Source organism: Pipistrellus hanaki (genome assembly GCF_964339955.1).
Source record: "Pipistrellus hanaki genome assembly, chromosome: 9".
Taxonomy (NCBI): Eukaryota; Metazoa; Chordata; class Mammalia; order Chiroptera; family Vespertilionidae; genus Pipistrellus; species Pipistrellus hanaki.
In genome coordinates this window covers 44,319,888-44,337,280 of record NC_140511.1, presented here as the reverse complement: position 1 = coordinate 44,337,280, position 17,393 = coordinate 44,319,888, and the positions used below count along the sequence as shown (strand labels likewise).

General features: G+C 40.2%; 1 protein-coding gene across 8 annotated transcripts in view; it reads right to left on the bottom strand.

Moving 5' to 3' along the window:
* Positions 1–17,393, bottom strand: part of STIM1 (stromal interaction molecule 1) — a 177,276-nt gene that overhangs the window by 39,853 nt on the left and 120,030 nt on the right. For all 8 annotated transcript variants that reach the window (XR_014795931.1, XM_084894174.1, XM_084894175.1 and 5 more), the window contains exon 3: positions 17,127–17,241. Coding sequence is in view for 7 of the 8 variants with exons in the window: in XM_084894174.1 (XP_084750300.1) it covers positions 17,127–17,241 (115 nt within the window). In the remaining variant the exon portion in view is untranslated. The remainder of the gene's footprint in view (positions 1–17,126; positions 17,242–17,393) is intronic.

The window sequence follows — 17,393 nt, the reverse complement described above, 5'->3', positions numbered from 1 at the left end:
ACAATGGCTACTTGTGGATCCTGGATCACTTGTTATAAATCCCATCAGTATTTACATTATATTTTCTCATTAACAGCAACACTCTTCCCAACAGATTTCTTATGGAAGTAAATACGGGGTAAATGTATTTATCATATATCAGTAGGGAATCCCAATAATTGATTTTTAGTTAGCTTTTCAAATAGTAAAGATATAGCCTGGCCTCCATCCTGTGTTGCGTAGATAGAAAAGGGCCTTTTCCATTTGAGAAAGATGTTTATATTAAATGAGTAAGACCTCCTGTTTTATTCTTAGATAACCACAAAAAAATGTTATTCAGGATTGACAAATCTCTGGGCATTTTAGAACACTGCTTGTTACTGTAGAATATATTAGAACAAGTACTAGACTTTAAACCATAAGACCCTGATTTCTATCCTATGTGCCATGGACTAGCTGGGAAAATCACTTAATCAGTCTCAATTCATCTTTTATAAAATATTCTTTCAGTCTTTCAAAACATTTATTTTGTACTTCTTTGTGCCAGACACTGGGAAGCTTACTATCTAACAATACCTGCCTCCCAGAGTTGTTGAAATAAATGAATTCATGTCTGAAAATGCTAATGATTTAATATAAATTCAGTAGTAATTATTTATTCATATTCATTCAAAAAGAGACAGATGTTGAGGACTGGTCAGAATCTCAGTGGACAGAAATGTAGGCCCATCAGAGAAAAGAAACACAAGCTAAGACACAGAATTATAAAGTGTGGGGTCTGCTCAGAGAACACAGACTTTATCTGGAGTCCAAGGGTTATATACAGGAACAAGAAAGTGGTATTCCAAATGATTAAAGTCTTTGAAAGCTGGTGGTATCAAACTCCAAAATCATTTATACATGTGGGGAAGACATAGATTGAGCATCTACTACTACTTGGCAGGCACTGCTCTAAGAGCTAGGAATATAACAGTATGTAAAACAAAGCCACAGATTCCTAGAACGTATATTCTAGTGGAGAGAGACAAACTAAACATTTATAAACAAATAAATGTTGGGTAATGATAACAGTGAAGAAAAATACAGCAGGATAAAAGAAAGGATTAAGAGCAATGCTACATCAGTTCTAATCAGGAAAGCCCTTTCTGATGAGGTAGCAATTGGGCAAAAAATTAAATAAAGGTATGAGCCATGTGAATACTTGGAGGAAGGGCATTCCAAGCAGATGGAGCAGTAACTATTACTCCCTAGCACTTGAGCTATATCCATACTTCCAGGGATATGCCAGGACAGATCCTTGCCTTGGCCAACGCCTTATCTTGCCAGAGAAAGAATAAGGAATAAGAAACGGGCTCTTGAATCAGTATCTCTTTTGCCTAATGGACCACTGGTGCCTCCAGATGAAACCCTTACTTAATTTTATGGTTTCAAAGCCAAAAAGAGTTATGTCTGACAGGAAGATTACCAGTGTTTACTTTGCCTCTCCTTCATACAGTTGTTAGTTGGTCACTCAGCCTTTTGGTCTGTTAATCACATACAACACAGTGATTAAAAATGTGGGCTTTGGCCGAAACAGGTTTGGCTCAGTGGAGAGAGTGTCGGCCTGCGAACTGAAAGGTCCCGGGTTCGATTCTGGTCAAGGGCATGTACCTTGGTTGCGTGCACATCCCCAGTGGGGGGCGTGCAAGAGGCGGCTGAGCGATGACTCTCTCTCATCGATGTTTCTAACTCTCTACTTTGTATTTCTCTCCCTTCCTCTCTGTAAAAAAATCAATAAAATATATATATTTTTTAAAAAGTGGGCTTTGGACCCTGGCCACATGGCTCTGTTAGTTGGAGCATTTCCCTATACAACAAAAGGTTGCTAGTTTGATTCCTGGTCAGGACACATACCTAGGTTGCAGGTTAGCTCCCTGGTCAGGATGTGTTTCCACATCCAATCAATGTTTTCTTTCTTTCTCTCTCTCTCTCTCTTTCTCTCTCTCTCTCTCCCTCCCCATAAAAATGTATTCCCAGGAAAGGATCAATAATAATAATAACAATAATCCGAGAGATGCAAATCAAAACAACAATGCGGTACCATCTCACACCTGTCAGAATGGCCAACATCAACAAATCAACAAACGACAAGTGTTGGCGAGGTTGCGGAGAAAAAGGAACCCTCGTGCACTGCTGGTGGGAATGCAGACTGGTGCAACCACTGTGGAGAACAGTGTGGAGTTTCCTCAAAAAACTGAAAATGGAACTCCCATTTGACCCAGTGATCCCACTCCTAGGAATATATCCCAAGAAACTAGAAACACCAATCAGAAAGGATATATGCACCCCTATGTTCATAGCAGCACAATCTACAATAGCCAGAATTTGGAAACAGCCTAGGTGCCCGTCAGCAGATGATTGGATCAAAAAACTATGGTACATCTACACAATGGAATACTACGCTGCCATAAAAAAGAAGGAATTCTCATCATTTGCAGCAACCTGGATGGAATTGGAGAACATCATGCTGAGTGAAATAAGCCAATCAATGAAAGAGAAACACCACATGACCTCACTCATTTGTGGATAATAAAGAACATTATAAACTGATGAACCAAAAGATAGATATAGAGACAGTAAAGCAACAAGCAGATTGTCAAATTACAGTGGGGAGGGGAGGAAGATCTGGGGGAGATAATAGATCAACCGAAGGACTTGTATACATGCATATAAGTACAACCAATGGACATAAAACTCTGGGGAGGGAGGGGATGTATGGGAGGGAGGGAGGGGGGCAAAAAATAAATAAATAAAATATGTAAAAATAAATAAATAAATAAATAAAATTTGGGGGAAAAAATAATAATAACAATAGCCGAAACCGGTTTGGCTCAATGGTAGAGCGTCGGTCTGTGGACTGAAAGGTCCCAGGTTCGATTCTAATCAGGGGCATGTACGTTAGTTGTGGGCACATCCCCAGTAGGGGGTGTGCAAGCGGCAGCTGGTCGATGTTTCTAGCTCTCTGTCTCTCTCCCTTCCTCTCTGTAAAAACCAATAAAATATATTTAAAAAATAATAATAACAATAATAATATAATAATAATGTGGGCTTTGGAACCAGGTGCTTTGGTTTGAATTTGGTATCTACCATTTACTAGATGAAAAACCATGAGCACGTTACTTAACCTTTCTGTGCCTTATTTTTTGTCACCTATAAAATGATGAGAATCAGAGTTCTCACATCATAAGAGTATAGTGAAGATATGGGAAGCTCCTAACATAAAAGCTAAACAAATATTAACTACTATTATTTTCACAACTTATTTATTCATTCATTCACCAAGCTTTCATTGGCTTCTATTCTAGTAGGTACTGAGTAAATTACTGGATACAGAAATCAATCTGCGCCAAGACTGGTTTGACTCAGTGCGTAGAGCTTTGGCCTGCGGACTGATTCCAGTCAAGGACATGTACCTTGGTTGTAGGCACATCCCCAGTGGGGAGAGTGCGGGAGATGGCTGATAGATGTTTCTCTTTCATCGATGTTTCTAACTCTCTATCTCTCTCTGTAAAAAATCAATAAAATATATATATATTAAATAAATCAATCTGCATGATCTCCATCATAAAGGGTTCTCTTTTAAAGAAGGAGACATATGGAAAAATAAATGAATACAATACAGTATGATAGGTGCTAGGTCCGAAGGATATATGGGGTGATGTAGTAGAAAGGAGTGAGTGACTAACAACCATAGTGAGTCAAAAAAGCCATTTAAGACCTAGCTTTTCATCTGGCTACTCTGAATATATAGCACTCCAAGACATCTTCAGAATCTTACCAAAGTGGCCTTCCCTAAAGATAGTTTGTGACCTAAACCTCTCCAAAATGGTTTGTCTCCTGGCTCTTACTAGCAGCTTGTCATCTGTACCTAGAGTGAGGCAGAGATCTTTATTTTCTAATATGATATCAATATCAAGCCCTGAATCATGACTGCAAAAAGAATCTGGCCCTTGGACCCAGGTCTCATGTGATGGGCCCACTAGGCTACCTTGCAAACACCAGGTTTACATGGCTACAGAGTAGTAAGAAAATCTAGGCTTTGGAATTGAATAAGCCAAACAATTTGTATCAGGTCACACAATGGCAGAGCCAAGGACAAACTTTTGTCTTCCATATCGCTACTCTGGATCAGGCCCTGTGCTAAGTGTTGGGGTATCTATATAATAAAAGCCTAAGTGACCATTATGGTGGAATGATCAAAATGACCAGTTGCTATGATGTGCACTGACCACCAGGGGGCAGATGCTCAATGCAGGAGTACTGCTCAGCCAGAAGTTGGGCTAACAACTGGGGAGCATAGCAGCAGCACTAAGGAACAGTGAGCTGAGCGGTAAAGAACAGCTAGCAGGCAGTTGGTAAGGACCAAGGGGTGCTGGACTGAAAGGGTGCAGGCCAGGCTGAGGAACACCCCCCTCCCCCCAGTGCACAAATTTCGTGCACCACCTCTAGTACAATCACATAAGGTGATGCTCTCAAGCAGTGTGGTGGAAAAACAGGCAGGAGAACAGATCATTCAATGTAATTAATGTGTTAGTGCTGCAATGAGATAAGAGTAAGAGGCTATGGGAACACAGAAGGCGGCACCTAACCTAGACTGTGGTTTCCAGGGAAGATTTCCTAAAGAAGGGGATATTTAAATTGAGTTTTAATTGTCAAGTAGGATTTAACCAGATCAACAAAAGAGGAAGGGCAGGGGGAACAATATATACGAAAGCATCAAGGAATGAAAGAAAATGACATATTATAGTTACTGCTGATAAATCAGTGCAGCTACAGAGCAAGATATGTGATAGAGTAATAGACAATAAGAAAGTAAGTGAGCCGTGGGCAGTTTTGCTCTGAAGGGTTGTGGGTTCAATTCCAGTCAAGGGCACATACCTCAGTTGCAGACTCAATTCCCTAGGCCTGGTCAGGGCAAGTTCAGGAGGCAACCAATTAATGTGTCTCTCTAGTCTCTGTCTCTCCTCCTGCCTTGCACTCTCTCTAAATATCAATGGGAAAAAAATATCCTCAGATGAGGATTAACAAAACAAACAAACAAAAAGTGAGTCACAGAAATAAGCATTGGTCCCTTAGGCTAACCTAATCTAGCACAATGCCTCGTATATATAAGGTATTCAGTTAATTGTTTTTTCATACAAGCATGTTTGTACAAATCATGGGAGAGAAAAAAAAAAATTTGGGGGGGCAATATGGAGAACCACAATATTACAATATAAAGAAATATTATGTGTTTTAGAGAGAAAATGGGGGAGGGCGGGGAGAGAAACATCGATTTGATGTTCCACTTTTTTATTCATTCACTGATTGATTCCTGTATGCTTTGACCAGGGACCAAACCTGCAACCTTGGTGTATTGGGATGACATAAGGAAACTTTTAAGTTATAAAAGAAGATCACCAGATTTTTATTTATATGCACATATTGATTTTTTTTTTTACCCAACTGAGATTAATTTATTTTGAGATTATAAATAGACATTTAATTTAAATGCGCTGACATCTCAGGGATAAACATGGGTGGGGGGGAAGCAATGTCATTTTCTGTAATAATTTCTTTTATCAACAACTACTGAGCTAGCAGTAGCTTATTTTGTTGAATCCCAGATGAGACAGCAATTGTGATCTAAACTTTACTATAAGTTCTACACAAACTCAAGTGTTTTCTGAACAATAGAAAAGCCAATATTTATCTTCTCCAAATAATATATAATTACTATATTGTTATTATACTGGAATTTACTTGTAACATCTTTAGCAATGTCTATATTTGTGCAGGTTCCATTTAAGAATATTTCTTCCACCCAGAAATTTGGTATCCTAGCATGTTTGTTTCATTATTTAAAAAGAAAAAGAAAATGGGAAGCCTCTGAAAAATATAAGAAGAGACATAATCAGATATTTATTTTAGAAAGATGTCTCTGGAACCAGTTATAGAATAGATTGCAATAGAGCTAGACTGGGCCAAGAAGAATAGTATGAAAGCATCCAAGCAAAAGATGATTAAGCTAAGACTTCTGCTTCAGAATAAGATGAAGTAATAAGAATGGAATTTACCACCCCCCTCCTGAAACTATAAAAAAAAAAAAAAAAAGACAAAACATATAAAACAATGGTTTTCAAGACACTGGAGATTAGCCTACAATGGACCATCTCTTTGAGAGACAGTAAACAAATGAGGCAAGTCATACAAATGACTTCGAGGGAAGAAATGGAAATACACTTTTGTAAAGTTCTTATACTATGAGACAAGATATAATAATATGTTTTAAAAGTAGACTGTGCCTGGCTGGTATAGCTCAGTGATTGAGCATTGACTCATGAACCAGGAGATTACAGTTTGATTCTCAATCAGGGCACATGCCTGGGTCACATGCTTGGTCCCCAGTAGCAGTGTGCAGAAGGCAGCTGACTGATGATTCTCTCTCATCAGTGTTTCTTTTTTTTTTTCTTTTTTTTTTTTTTTTATTATTTTTTAAATCAATCTTTATTGTTCATATTATTACAAAGGTTCCTCATTTCTTCCCCCCTCCACCAGGTTCCCACCCCACCCTCTGCCCCCTGCCCATCCCCCATTGTCCTCATCCATAGGTGCACAGTTTATGTTCAGTCTCTTCCTCCCTCCCTTTCCCCGATAGAAAATCCCTTTTCAGATAGTAAATCTGTTACTTAGCATTTTCTCATATCAATAATACCTCCACATGCCCAATGATACACTTCACACAAAAGACATTTTCAAATAGGTCAACCAGCCTCATCCAGGCCCCACCCAAGGCACTCACAGATCAACACCCCAGCCCTATACTAACTCAACACATCCAGATCTAAGCCTTCATCACTTGATTCAGCAGACCCTCAAGTTCCCGCAAAAGTTTCCAGCCATGTCTGAGAGGCAGCCGTGGGCAGGTACAGGCGAGGAGCGAGCTGTTTCAGGCCTGGCTGCTCCGGGCCTGGCCTCTGTTGCTCTGGTTCGTTCCACAACCAGCTGCTCCGGGTCTGGTCACTGCCGCTCCCGACCTAGTTGCTCTGGACTTGGCTGTTGCTGCTACAGGCCTGGCCGCACCCGACCCGGCTGCTCTGGGACCGGTTGCTCCGGTCCCGGACACTCCGGGCCTGGCCGCTCCCAGCCTGTCAGCCGCTGCTCCGGGCCTGGCCGCACTAGACCCGGATGCTCCGGGCCTGGCTGCTCCCAGCCCGGCAGCTGCTGCTCCGGGCCTGGCCGCACCAGACCCGGCTGCTCCGGGCCTGGCCGCTCCCAGCCTGGCAGCTGCTTCTCCGGGCCTGGCCACACCAGACCCAGCTGCTCCGGGCCTGGCCGCTCCCAGCCTGGCAGCCGCTGCTCCGGGCCTGGCCACACCAGACCCGGCTGCTCCGGGCCTGGCCGCTCCCAGCCTGGCAGCCGCTGCTCCTGGCCTGGCCGCACCAGACCCGGCTGCTCCGGGCCTGGCCGCTCCCAGCCTGCAGCCGCTGCTCCGGGCCTGGCCACACCAGACCCGGCTGCTCCGGGCCTGGCTGCTCCCAGCCTAGCAGCCGCTGCTCCGGGCCTGGCTGCTCCCAGCCTGGCAGCCGCTGCTCCTGACCTGGCCGCACCAGACCCGGCTGCTCCGGGCCTGGCCGCTCCCAGCCTGGCAGCTGCTGCTCCGGGCCTGGCCGCTCCCAGCCTGGCAGCTGCTGCTCCTGGCCTGGCCGCACCAGACCCGGCTGCTCCGGACCTGGCCGCTCCCAGCCTGGCAGCCGCTGCTCCAGGCCTGGCCGCTCCCAGCCTGGCAGCCGCTGCTCCGGGCCTGGCCACACCAGACCCAGCTTCTCCGGGCCTGGCCGCTCCCAGCCTCTCATCAGTGTTTCTATCTCTCTTTCCCCGTTCCCTTCCTCTCTCTAAAATCAATTTTAAAAATACCATTTACATGGTAAATTTTATCTTATACAGATTGTACCACAGTTCTTTTTATTTGCTCTTTGGCCCCACCCTCACCCCTAGATGCACCTCCCGCCTGTCCCCCTCTCCTCCTTTCAATCTCTAGTCTTTCATCTTCAATTTCTCATCTCCACAGACAACTGGTCAACCCAATCACTCTGACCCACTAACAGAGACAAAATCCAAGCCTGGCCATCTGGTCGACCCTGTCTCTCTTGTGTACCACAGTTTTTGAAAATACTACTTATAATAGCATCCAAACCTATGAAACAGAGATAAGTCTGGGGGAAAAAAAGATATTTAAGACCCATACCCTAAAAACTACAAAATATTACTGAGAGAAAGTATAACTTAAATAAATGAAGAGATGTATATTGTTCATGGGTCAGGAAACTCAATATTGTTAAGATACCAGTTCTCTCAAACTGATCTATAGGTTGAATACAATCCCAATAAAAATCGAGGTAGCTTTTTTGTAGAAATCAACAAGCTGATTCAAAGACAAACCGCCAAAACAACTTTAAAAAAGAAAAACAAAGTTAGAGGCTAATACTACCTGACTGAAAGAATTATTATAAGACTATTGTAAGCAAAATGCTATTGGTTTTTACAAACAGACAGACAAATACATCAGTAAATCAGAAAAGAGAGTCCAGAAGTAAACTCATACTCATATACATAACTGATTTTTAAAAAAATATATTTTTATTGATTTTTTACAGAGAGGAAGGGAGAGGTTAGAAAGTTAGAAACATCGATCAGCTGCCTCTTGCACACCCCTAACAGGGATGTGCCCGCAACCACAGTACATGCCTTGACCAGAATCGAACCTGGGACCCTTCAGTCCGCAGGCCGACGCTCTATCCACTAAGCCAAACAGGTTTTGGCTACATAACTGATTTTTGACAAAAGGTTCAAGGTAATGAGTAAAGAAAGAACAGAATTTTCAACAAATGGTTCTAGAATAATTGGGACATTCATTAGCAGAAAAAATAACTGGGATTTATATTTAACACCTTATACAAAAATTAATACAAAGCAGATCATAGGCTAAATGTAAAACCTAAAACTGCAAAACTTCTAGAAGGAAACAAGAGAAAATGTTTATATGACCTTGAGTTAGACAAAATGTTCCTATATATGACATCAAAAGCAGGAACCATAAAATAACAATTGATAGCCCTATCCAGTTTGGCTCAGTGAATAGAGCGTCGGCCTGTGGATTCAAGGATCCCAGGTTCAATTCTGGTCAAGGGCATGTACCTTGGTTGCAGGCACATACGCAATAGGGAGTATGCAGGAGGCAGATGATCAATATTTCTTATTGATGTTTCTAATTCTCTATCCCTCTCCGCTCCTCCTTATAAAAAATCAATAAAATATACTTTAAAATAATAATAATAATTTAAAAACTGGAAGAAAAACTAAAATTTTCTGTTCTTTATATGACACAGTTATGAGAATGATAAAAAGAAGCCAGAGAACAGCAACTGTGGTTCAGTGGTTGAGCATTGACCTATGAACTAGGAGGTCATGGTTTAATTCCTCATCAGGGCACATGCTCAGGTCTCAGGCTTCTATCTCTCTGATCATTGATATTATTCTCTCTCTCTCCTTCTTCTTCCTTCCTCTCTGAAATCAATAAAAATATATTTAAACAAAACAACAGCCTGGGGGAAAAAATCTTTGCAAAATACATATCTCATAAAGGATTTATATCCAGAGTATATAAAAACCTTTAAAACTCAACAATAAGAAAACAAGCAACCCAATTTTTAAAATAGACTAAAGATTTGAATAGGTAATCTACCAAAAAATATAAATGAATGGAAAACATAATTAGTTATCAGGTAAATACAAAATAATACCACTATGAGATAACTACACTATCAGAATGGCTAGGATTAAGAAAATTGACCATACAAAGTGTTGTCAAGGATGTGAAAGAACTGAAAGTCTCATGCACTGCTGGTAGGAATATACAATGATACAACTACTTTGGAAAACAGTTTGAGAGTTTCTTAAAAATATATACCTACCATACAATCTAGGCATTCTTCTCTAGATATTTACCAAAAATAAAATTAAATATATATCTAAAGACTTGTAAATAAATGTTCATAGAAGTTTTACTTGTAATAGCCCCAAACTGGAAACAACTACAATGTCTATCAATAGATGAATGGATAAACATAAATTATGCTATATCTATGCAATGTAATAATACTAAGCAATAAAAAATAAATGAACCCTTTTTATATATGCAATATAAATTAACCTCAAAATAATTATGCTGAGTAAAAGAAGCCATATTTTTAAACAGTCATATTTACATGATTCCATTTATATAAAATTCTATAAAATGCAAACTAATTTATAGTATCTGAAATCAGATCAGTAATTATTTGGGGGTGTTGAGGGAAAGCTAACAAAGGGCTATGAGAAAACTTTGAAGGATGACGAATATCTTCACTATTTTGATTCTGGTGATAGTTTTCCAGTGTATACATATGTCAAAACTTTCTCAATTGTACACTTTATTATTATTTTTTTAAAATATATATTTTATTGATTTTTCTTACAGAGAGGAAGGGAGAGGGATAGAGAGCTAGAAACGTCGATGAGAAACATCGACCAGCTGCCTCTTGCACACCCCCTACTGGGGATGTGCCTGCAACCAATGTACATGCCCTTGACCGGAATCGAACCTGGGACCTTTCAGTCCGCAGACCAATGCTCTACAGCGGAGCCAAACCAGTTTCGGCTCAATTGTACACTTTAAATGTTTACACCTTATTGTGTTGTCAATTACAACACAACAAATCTTTCAAAAAAATGAAGTTGAGCTAAAGCATCTCAGCTCAATATATTAAATAGGTAGAATCCTCAGGATTTGGTAACAGATATAGGTGAGAGATGTTCGGTTTCCTTTATTAAACAGAAATACAAGACATTTATCCTCAAGTAGCTACCCTATCTAATAAAAGAGAAACATGTAAATTGACCATACCTCTGCTATGCCCACAAGCCACAACCACTGGCCAATCAGGAGCAAGTATGCAATTTAACAAAATCAAGATGGCAGTTAATTTGCATATCCAGGCACAGAGCAAAGCCTGAAGACAGCATAGAAGGAAGTCAAGCGCTACAGAAGGGAGCAAAGCTGCAAATAAGCAAGCAAGTGGGGCAGCAGAGAAGGGAGGGAAGCAGGCAGGGCAGTGGAGACCTCTGCAGGAAACCCTATTCTTGCAGGAATCTTCCTGCTACGGGCCTCTAGTCTAATATAAATAGAAAATAACTGTGTTAAGTGTTAAATAACTGCATTGATGCTAGATTTTTTTTTTAATTAGAAAAGAATAACCTGAAGAATGTAAGAAAAAAAAAATCAACTTAATCTTTCTCCTCACCCCCCTCCCAAAATATAACAACTAATGGCTGATATATTTAATTAAAAGACTTGAAGATTCACTTAGCAAAGAAATTTCTAAATATCTAAACAGAATGACTATATCTCTCATTTGGGTTTATGTAAAAGCAAAAAGGGAATACCAACTATTTTATATTGACCTGACTTTTGAAATGATTTAAACAAAAGTCTGATGCCACCTGGCCTCCTATGTCATGTCTACTAAGTTGTAACTAAAAGCTCCCTGATCCCCGGTAATATTCCACTGACTCCTGTGAAAAATCCTATCCTACAAACAACAGCACAGGCAGGATTGAAGATCTGTGAGCTTATTGGGTTATTTCCAAAAGCCTATTAGAAAATAAACATTTTCTCAAGGCAAAGCTCAGAGTCACAACAGAATACCAGGTTCTTTTACTTTTAGCTAGAATCATATTATTTAGTTAGAATCAAAATTATAGTTAAGATGTCTTTGATCCACAAAAATGGGGAAAGAAACATGCTTTGTTTGGCAGATAGCATCTTAAAATCTCATGTCCAGGAAAGGGGGAAGGAACAGTAATGACACACCTTATTTAGAAGAATAGAGCCATGCTGTAGAGAATCCTCTTAGGTCAGTGCCTCCACAACCCCTCACTGCAAAGTCCCTGTCATTGTTTCCACTAGCTCAATATGCAAACTACAATTCTATTCCCAAAGATTCTACAAAATCTATCTGGCATCCTTTCCTTTAAAGAACTACCATTCTTCCTACCTCACAGTCTTAGAGTGATTGAAAATTGCAACCCCCTCCAACCCCTATAAAGACTCTCTCACCATCACTCCTGTGCATAAAAATAAGTGTGTGATCCAAACTATGCCCATCTGATTCTCCCTCGCTGTATCTGACTCTTGAACAAAGACACAGGTGAGAAATTAAAAAAGCTGAGATATGAGAGTAGCCAGTTAGAAAAGGCCAATCCCTTGTGCCCTGATGTTTCCATCCTTGGAGTTGGCCTTGTTTTTAATCTTTTCTCAGAAAATTTACTCAACTCTTCCTTACTTAATCACTTTATTTGTATAATAAAGAATTTGGCTGATCTTTATCTTCAAGTCAATTTCCCAGATAGAAGTATCTTTGTAATGCATGGTGGGTCCCTTGGGTCATACTTGAGTTCAGATTAATGAGATGACTCTGGATGGGTACTGGCCATCAGAAAGACCAACCAGTGACTAGAGGATTAGGGCTTTGAGCCAGGTGATATCAGCCCAACTTTCAGAAAGAAAAATGGGATTGGAGATTGATTTCCATCATGTGGCCAATGGGTCAATCATCCATGCCTACGCAATAGAACCCCAATAAAAACTCGGCATACTGAGGCTCAGCTGAGCTTTCTGATTAGCAATCACATTAATGACTGATGGACCAGAAGGATGATATGTCCTGATTCCACAGAGAGAAGACACAGAAACTCCACATTCAAGATCCTGGCAGACCTTGGCTTATTAGTCTCTTCTTTTAGCTGGTCCTAATTTTTATCCTTTGTAGTAAAACTTAAATCATATGTAAGCACTTTCCTGAGCTCTGTAAATCATTTAGCACAGCAATTTTCAACTTTTTTCATCTCATCATACACATAAACTATTAAAATTCTGTGGCACACCAAAAAATTATGTTTTGCTGGTCTCATTCTCAGACACAAAAAGGTATAATTTTGATTCATTCACACCAGACAGTTATTGTTGTGTTGGCTATTGTCATTTTTTTTTATTTGACAATCTAAAGGAAAATAGGTCAGTCCCCCTGACTAAATAGTCACTTATTGCATTTTAAAAATTCTCTCATGCCCTAACTGGTTTGGCTCAGTGGATGGCACGTCGGCCTGCGGACTGAAGGGTTCTAAGTTCAATTCCGGTCAAGGACATGTACCTTGGTTACGGGCACATCCCCAGTAGGAGATGTGCAGGAGGCAGCTGATTGCTTAAAAAATTCAGCACACCCGCCGAAGTCGGTTTGGCTCAGTGGTAGAGCGTCGGTCTGCAGACTGAAAGGTCCTGAGTTCGATTCTGGTCAAGGGCATGTACATTGGTTGCGGGCACATCACCGGTAGGGGGTGTGCAGGAGGCAGCTGGTCGATGTTTCTTTCTCATCAATGTTTCTAGCTCTCTATCCCTCTCTCCTCCTCTCTGTAAAAAATCAATAAAATATATTAAATAAATAAATAAATAAATAAATAAATAATTCAGCACACCCATTGAAAATTGCTGATTTAGCAAATTATCAAACATGAGGGGATAGTGGAAAACCGATAATTTTGAAGCTAGTTATCAGAGCACAGGTGGCCTGGAAACACCCAGAGCTTGTGGTTGGTTTGGTATCTGAAGTAAGGGCAGTCTTGTTCGGGCCTGAGCCCTTAACTTCTGAAGTCAGCATTAACTCTAAGTAATTAGTAACAGAATTGCATTACATTATTTCTTTTTTAAAAATATTGATTTCAAAGGGAGGGAGATGGAGAGAGAGATAGAAAGAAGCATTGGTTGGCTGCCTCCTACCTGCTCTCTACTGGGGATCGAGCCCACAACCCAAGGCATGTGCCCTGACCAGCAATCCAACCATGACCTCCTGGCTCATGGGTCAATGATCAATCACTGAGCCATACCAGCCAGGCTTTATTACATTATTTTACTTAATCACTCTCTCTGTCTTATTTTACTCATCTGTAAATGGAGATGAGCAAATATACTAAATCCTAAATCATAGTATTTACACTTTATAAGATTTTTGTGAAAAATTATTTACTATATGTAAAGCACTCAAAACAGTATCTAGCACATACTAAACACTACAGAAACATTAGAGTCATTTTTGAGTGTTTTTATTGTTAAAAGTCCAGAGTCCAAACGATCACCAGGCTTTCTTGCTAAATTTAAATAACACAGAGAAAAGACTGGCTCCTAACATTAGTCAGAAATCTTAACAACGCTAATCACATAGATGATACTGACATTAGGCAACTAATGTTCTGAATCAATATTGCTGCTATCTATATTATCTAGTGAAACTCAGACCAGCCAGATTAAGCCAATGCCAGAATATTACATAATTTTTGTAGCTCTGGAAATCATCATTCCAAAGAGACTGGGGGCCTTGCTCTAAATAATGACACAAATTGTTGTGAGAAATAGTATACAAGAAGATTCTCGCTTTTAGTTTTTCAAACCACCAGACATGACACATGGTTAGCAAATCCTAATAGTACATACCACCCTGTTTTCCCCGTGTCTTATATTAATTTTTTCTCCCAAAGTTGCGCTAGGTCTTATTTTCAGGGGATGTCTTATCTTTCCATGCGCTAGGTCTTATTTTCAGAGGATGTCTTATTTTGGGGGAAACACGGTAGTATATATCACTTCTCAGCTTAGCTACGAACTACAACACTGTGCATTATGTGGACCCTAAGAAAAAATATTAATTTGATGTGAACCCTGAGAGGAAATTTATCTGATGAAATGGGTTCCTCATAGTAAACTGAGGGCCCAAACTTTATAAATAATAAAGACCCTAGAGGCCATTTTCAGACAGGAACTTCTCAGGCTCTCGGTGTATGGGGAAGAACCTCAAAATGAACTCTTAGCTTCCCACACTTTGCCCCACTTGTTTACACCATCTGAGTCAACAACTGCAGGGAAACACTGGTTTCCTCTTTCTACCAAAAGACTGAGACCTGCCCTGTCCAATCAGAACTGCACAATTTGTACACCTCACGTACATAAAATAGACCTAATGGGAATCTGGGTGGAACTTTCACAATGAAAGCAGCCTCATCTTTGTCTCCAAGGAACATAATCTAGGTTGTTACCTGAATCTGTTTCCCAGGCTGCAGCTTCCTTTGCTCAATTAAATACTTTAAATTCTTTATTATGATCTAAAAGTAATTTTTATTTTACTGAAATGTTTTTTTTCTGCTCATCAGCAATGGGGACCAACTCGTGAAAACTCACTTAACTGTCTTCTATCTTCCTGTCATACAGAACATAGTTGGAAGTGTTTCAAATAGTTGCTATGTCTATAAATAAACTTCTTACTAGAAAATTATCTTGGGCTGTTTTCTAGTCTTATTATTTAGTCCCTTTGTATCTGTCCCTTTTTGATTCCTTTTCCTGCCAGCTACTTCTGTATGAACCAGGAATGTTCTCCCTGCCGTCTTTCATTCTAAGTTCCTACTTATGAAACCCACTCTTGAAACCCAGGCGCCATGTCTGCATGTTAGTACAGAAAAATAAGTAAATTAAAATTACACAGTAGTAATAGGAGATTTTTCCTGGCAGTGTTAGTATAATTCCAAAGATAACTTCACTGATGGATTTCTCATCAGTAGACAGCCTGAGTTGCTAAGGAGCTATTACACAAAAGCCCCCACCATGAACTCAGCTCTTAAATATCCAAGAAGCTGTCCATATAGCTAATTTATGCTTCTTCTAGAGTTAATAAGAACTATCAGCCTGCCCATTCTAGTACCAGGATTAGAATATAACTCTTCCTGCTTCAAATTTAATGCTTTCAACCTGTATTTTAGAAGCTCCCATACAGATTGAACATTCTATAATTCTAGGTAATAATTTAAGCAAAAACAGAAACTAAATCACTCCTATCAAAACTGGTCTTCTCTACCACCAGGCCAGTGCTTTCAACCAAGATGGTATGGAAAAGCTTCTTAGAGAACAGAAGTCCAGGTCTAAGTCCTGGCTCTACTATTAGCTAAATGCATGACAACAAATAGTAATTTTATAAATCTAGGCCTGAGGTTCCTCATCTACAAAACCAGGGACCCTGGAGGTTACTTAATGTTTAAAGCCTCTTAGTATCAACACCTACCCTACCAGTAGAGAAGAGATTGCTTCCAATCCTATTGGTATCAAAAGAAGCTCTAGCCACACATAAAAACAGAGAGAAGGCAAAGTCCTGATTTTCCTTTCCCTGTCAAGTCTCACACAATTAGACATCTTCTTCTATTCAGAATTCTGAAGCAAATGTTCCAGAAAAAAACGGTAGTCATGGTTTAGTGGTTTTACACACGAAAAAGATAAGTTTTTATTCAATAAGTTCAACATGAATCAGCAGAACGATGTGACTGCTGAAGGGCCCAGTGTCTAATCATATTGTACTAATAGACACACAGAACTGAGAAGCTGAAGGTTCTGCTCCACTCTGTGCTGATCAAACCATACCAGAGGGACTGCATACAATTTAAGATCTAGTAGCCATGATCTAAGAAAGACATTATCAATAGTGCTCACAGGCAGGAAACCCAAGATGAGAAGAAGGCTGATAAAATATTTTTTCTTCAAAGAACTAGGGCTATTTAAACTAGAAAAGAGAGACTCAGGGAAGAGACCATCTTTCTTCCAATCTTTGAATCATCTAGGACTCAGCAGAGCTGGGACCAAATGGGAAGCTACAGAAAAAAGGGGCTGCCTCAGATGGCCAGCAAACTCCCTATCTCTGGAGATGAAGAAGCAGAAACTGGGGGTGGATGGGAATATTGAGGAGAAGGGTAGGAATAGGATTGAATTCAATTATAATTCCAGTGAAGAACAACCTCAGTTCTGTTGGGAGCACCTTCCCCCATTCCCAGCTCAGTGACTGTATTCATTCTTATTTAGTGACTGTAAATAGAACTATTTCAAAAATTTGCTCTTTACTAAACATTTCATGCTCATGTCCTTTTAAAGCCAAGTTGCTGCCTATCTTCTTCTTTCTTCTCTAAATCTGCCAGCAACTAAGATGGACAACCAGGCTGCCTATTACCTTCTGAGGACTTCCATGCCTTCCATAGGTCCTCCACGCTGATGAGCTTATCCTCGCCATGGAAGGTGTTGTGTTTCACCGTCGGGTCATGGTAATTGAGGTCTTCCCTCAGGAACTGCAAGGAAAAAGAGCACAAGTTATAAGAGATAGCCATAAAGGTCACTGAGCTATCCACAGCACACCCTCTCTACCCAACGCACAAGTGTATCACATCATTCATGTATCCTTCCATGTGCCTATGTCCTAGTTGCCAACTAGATAGCCTTT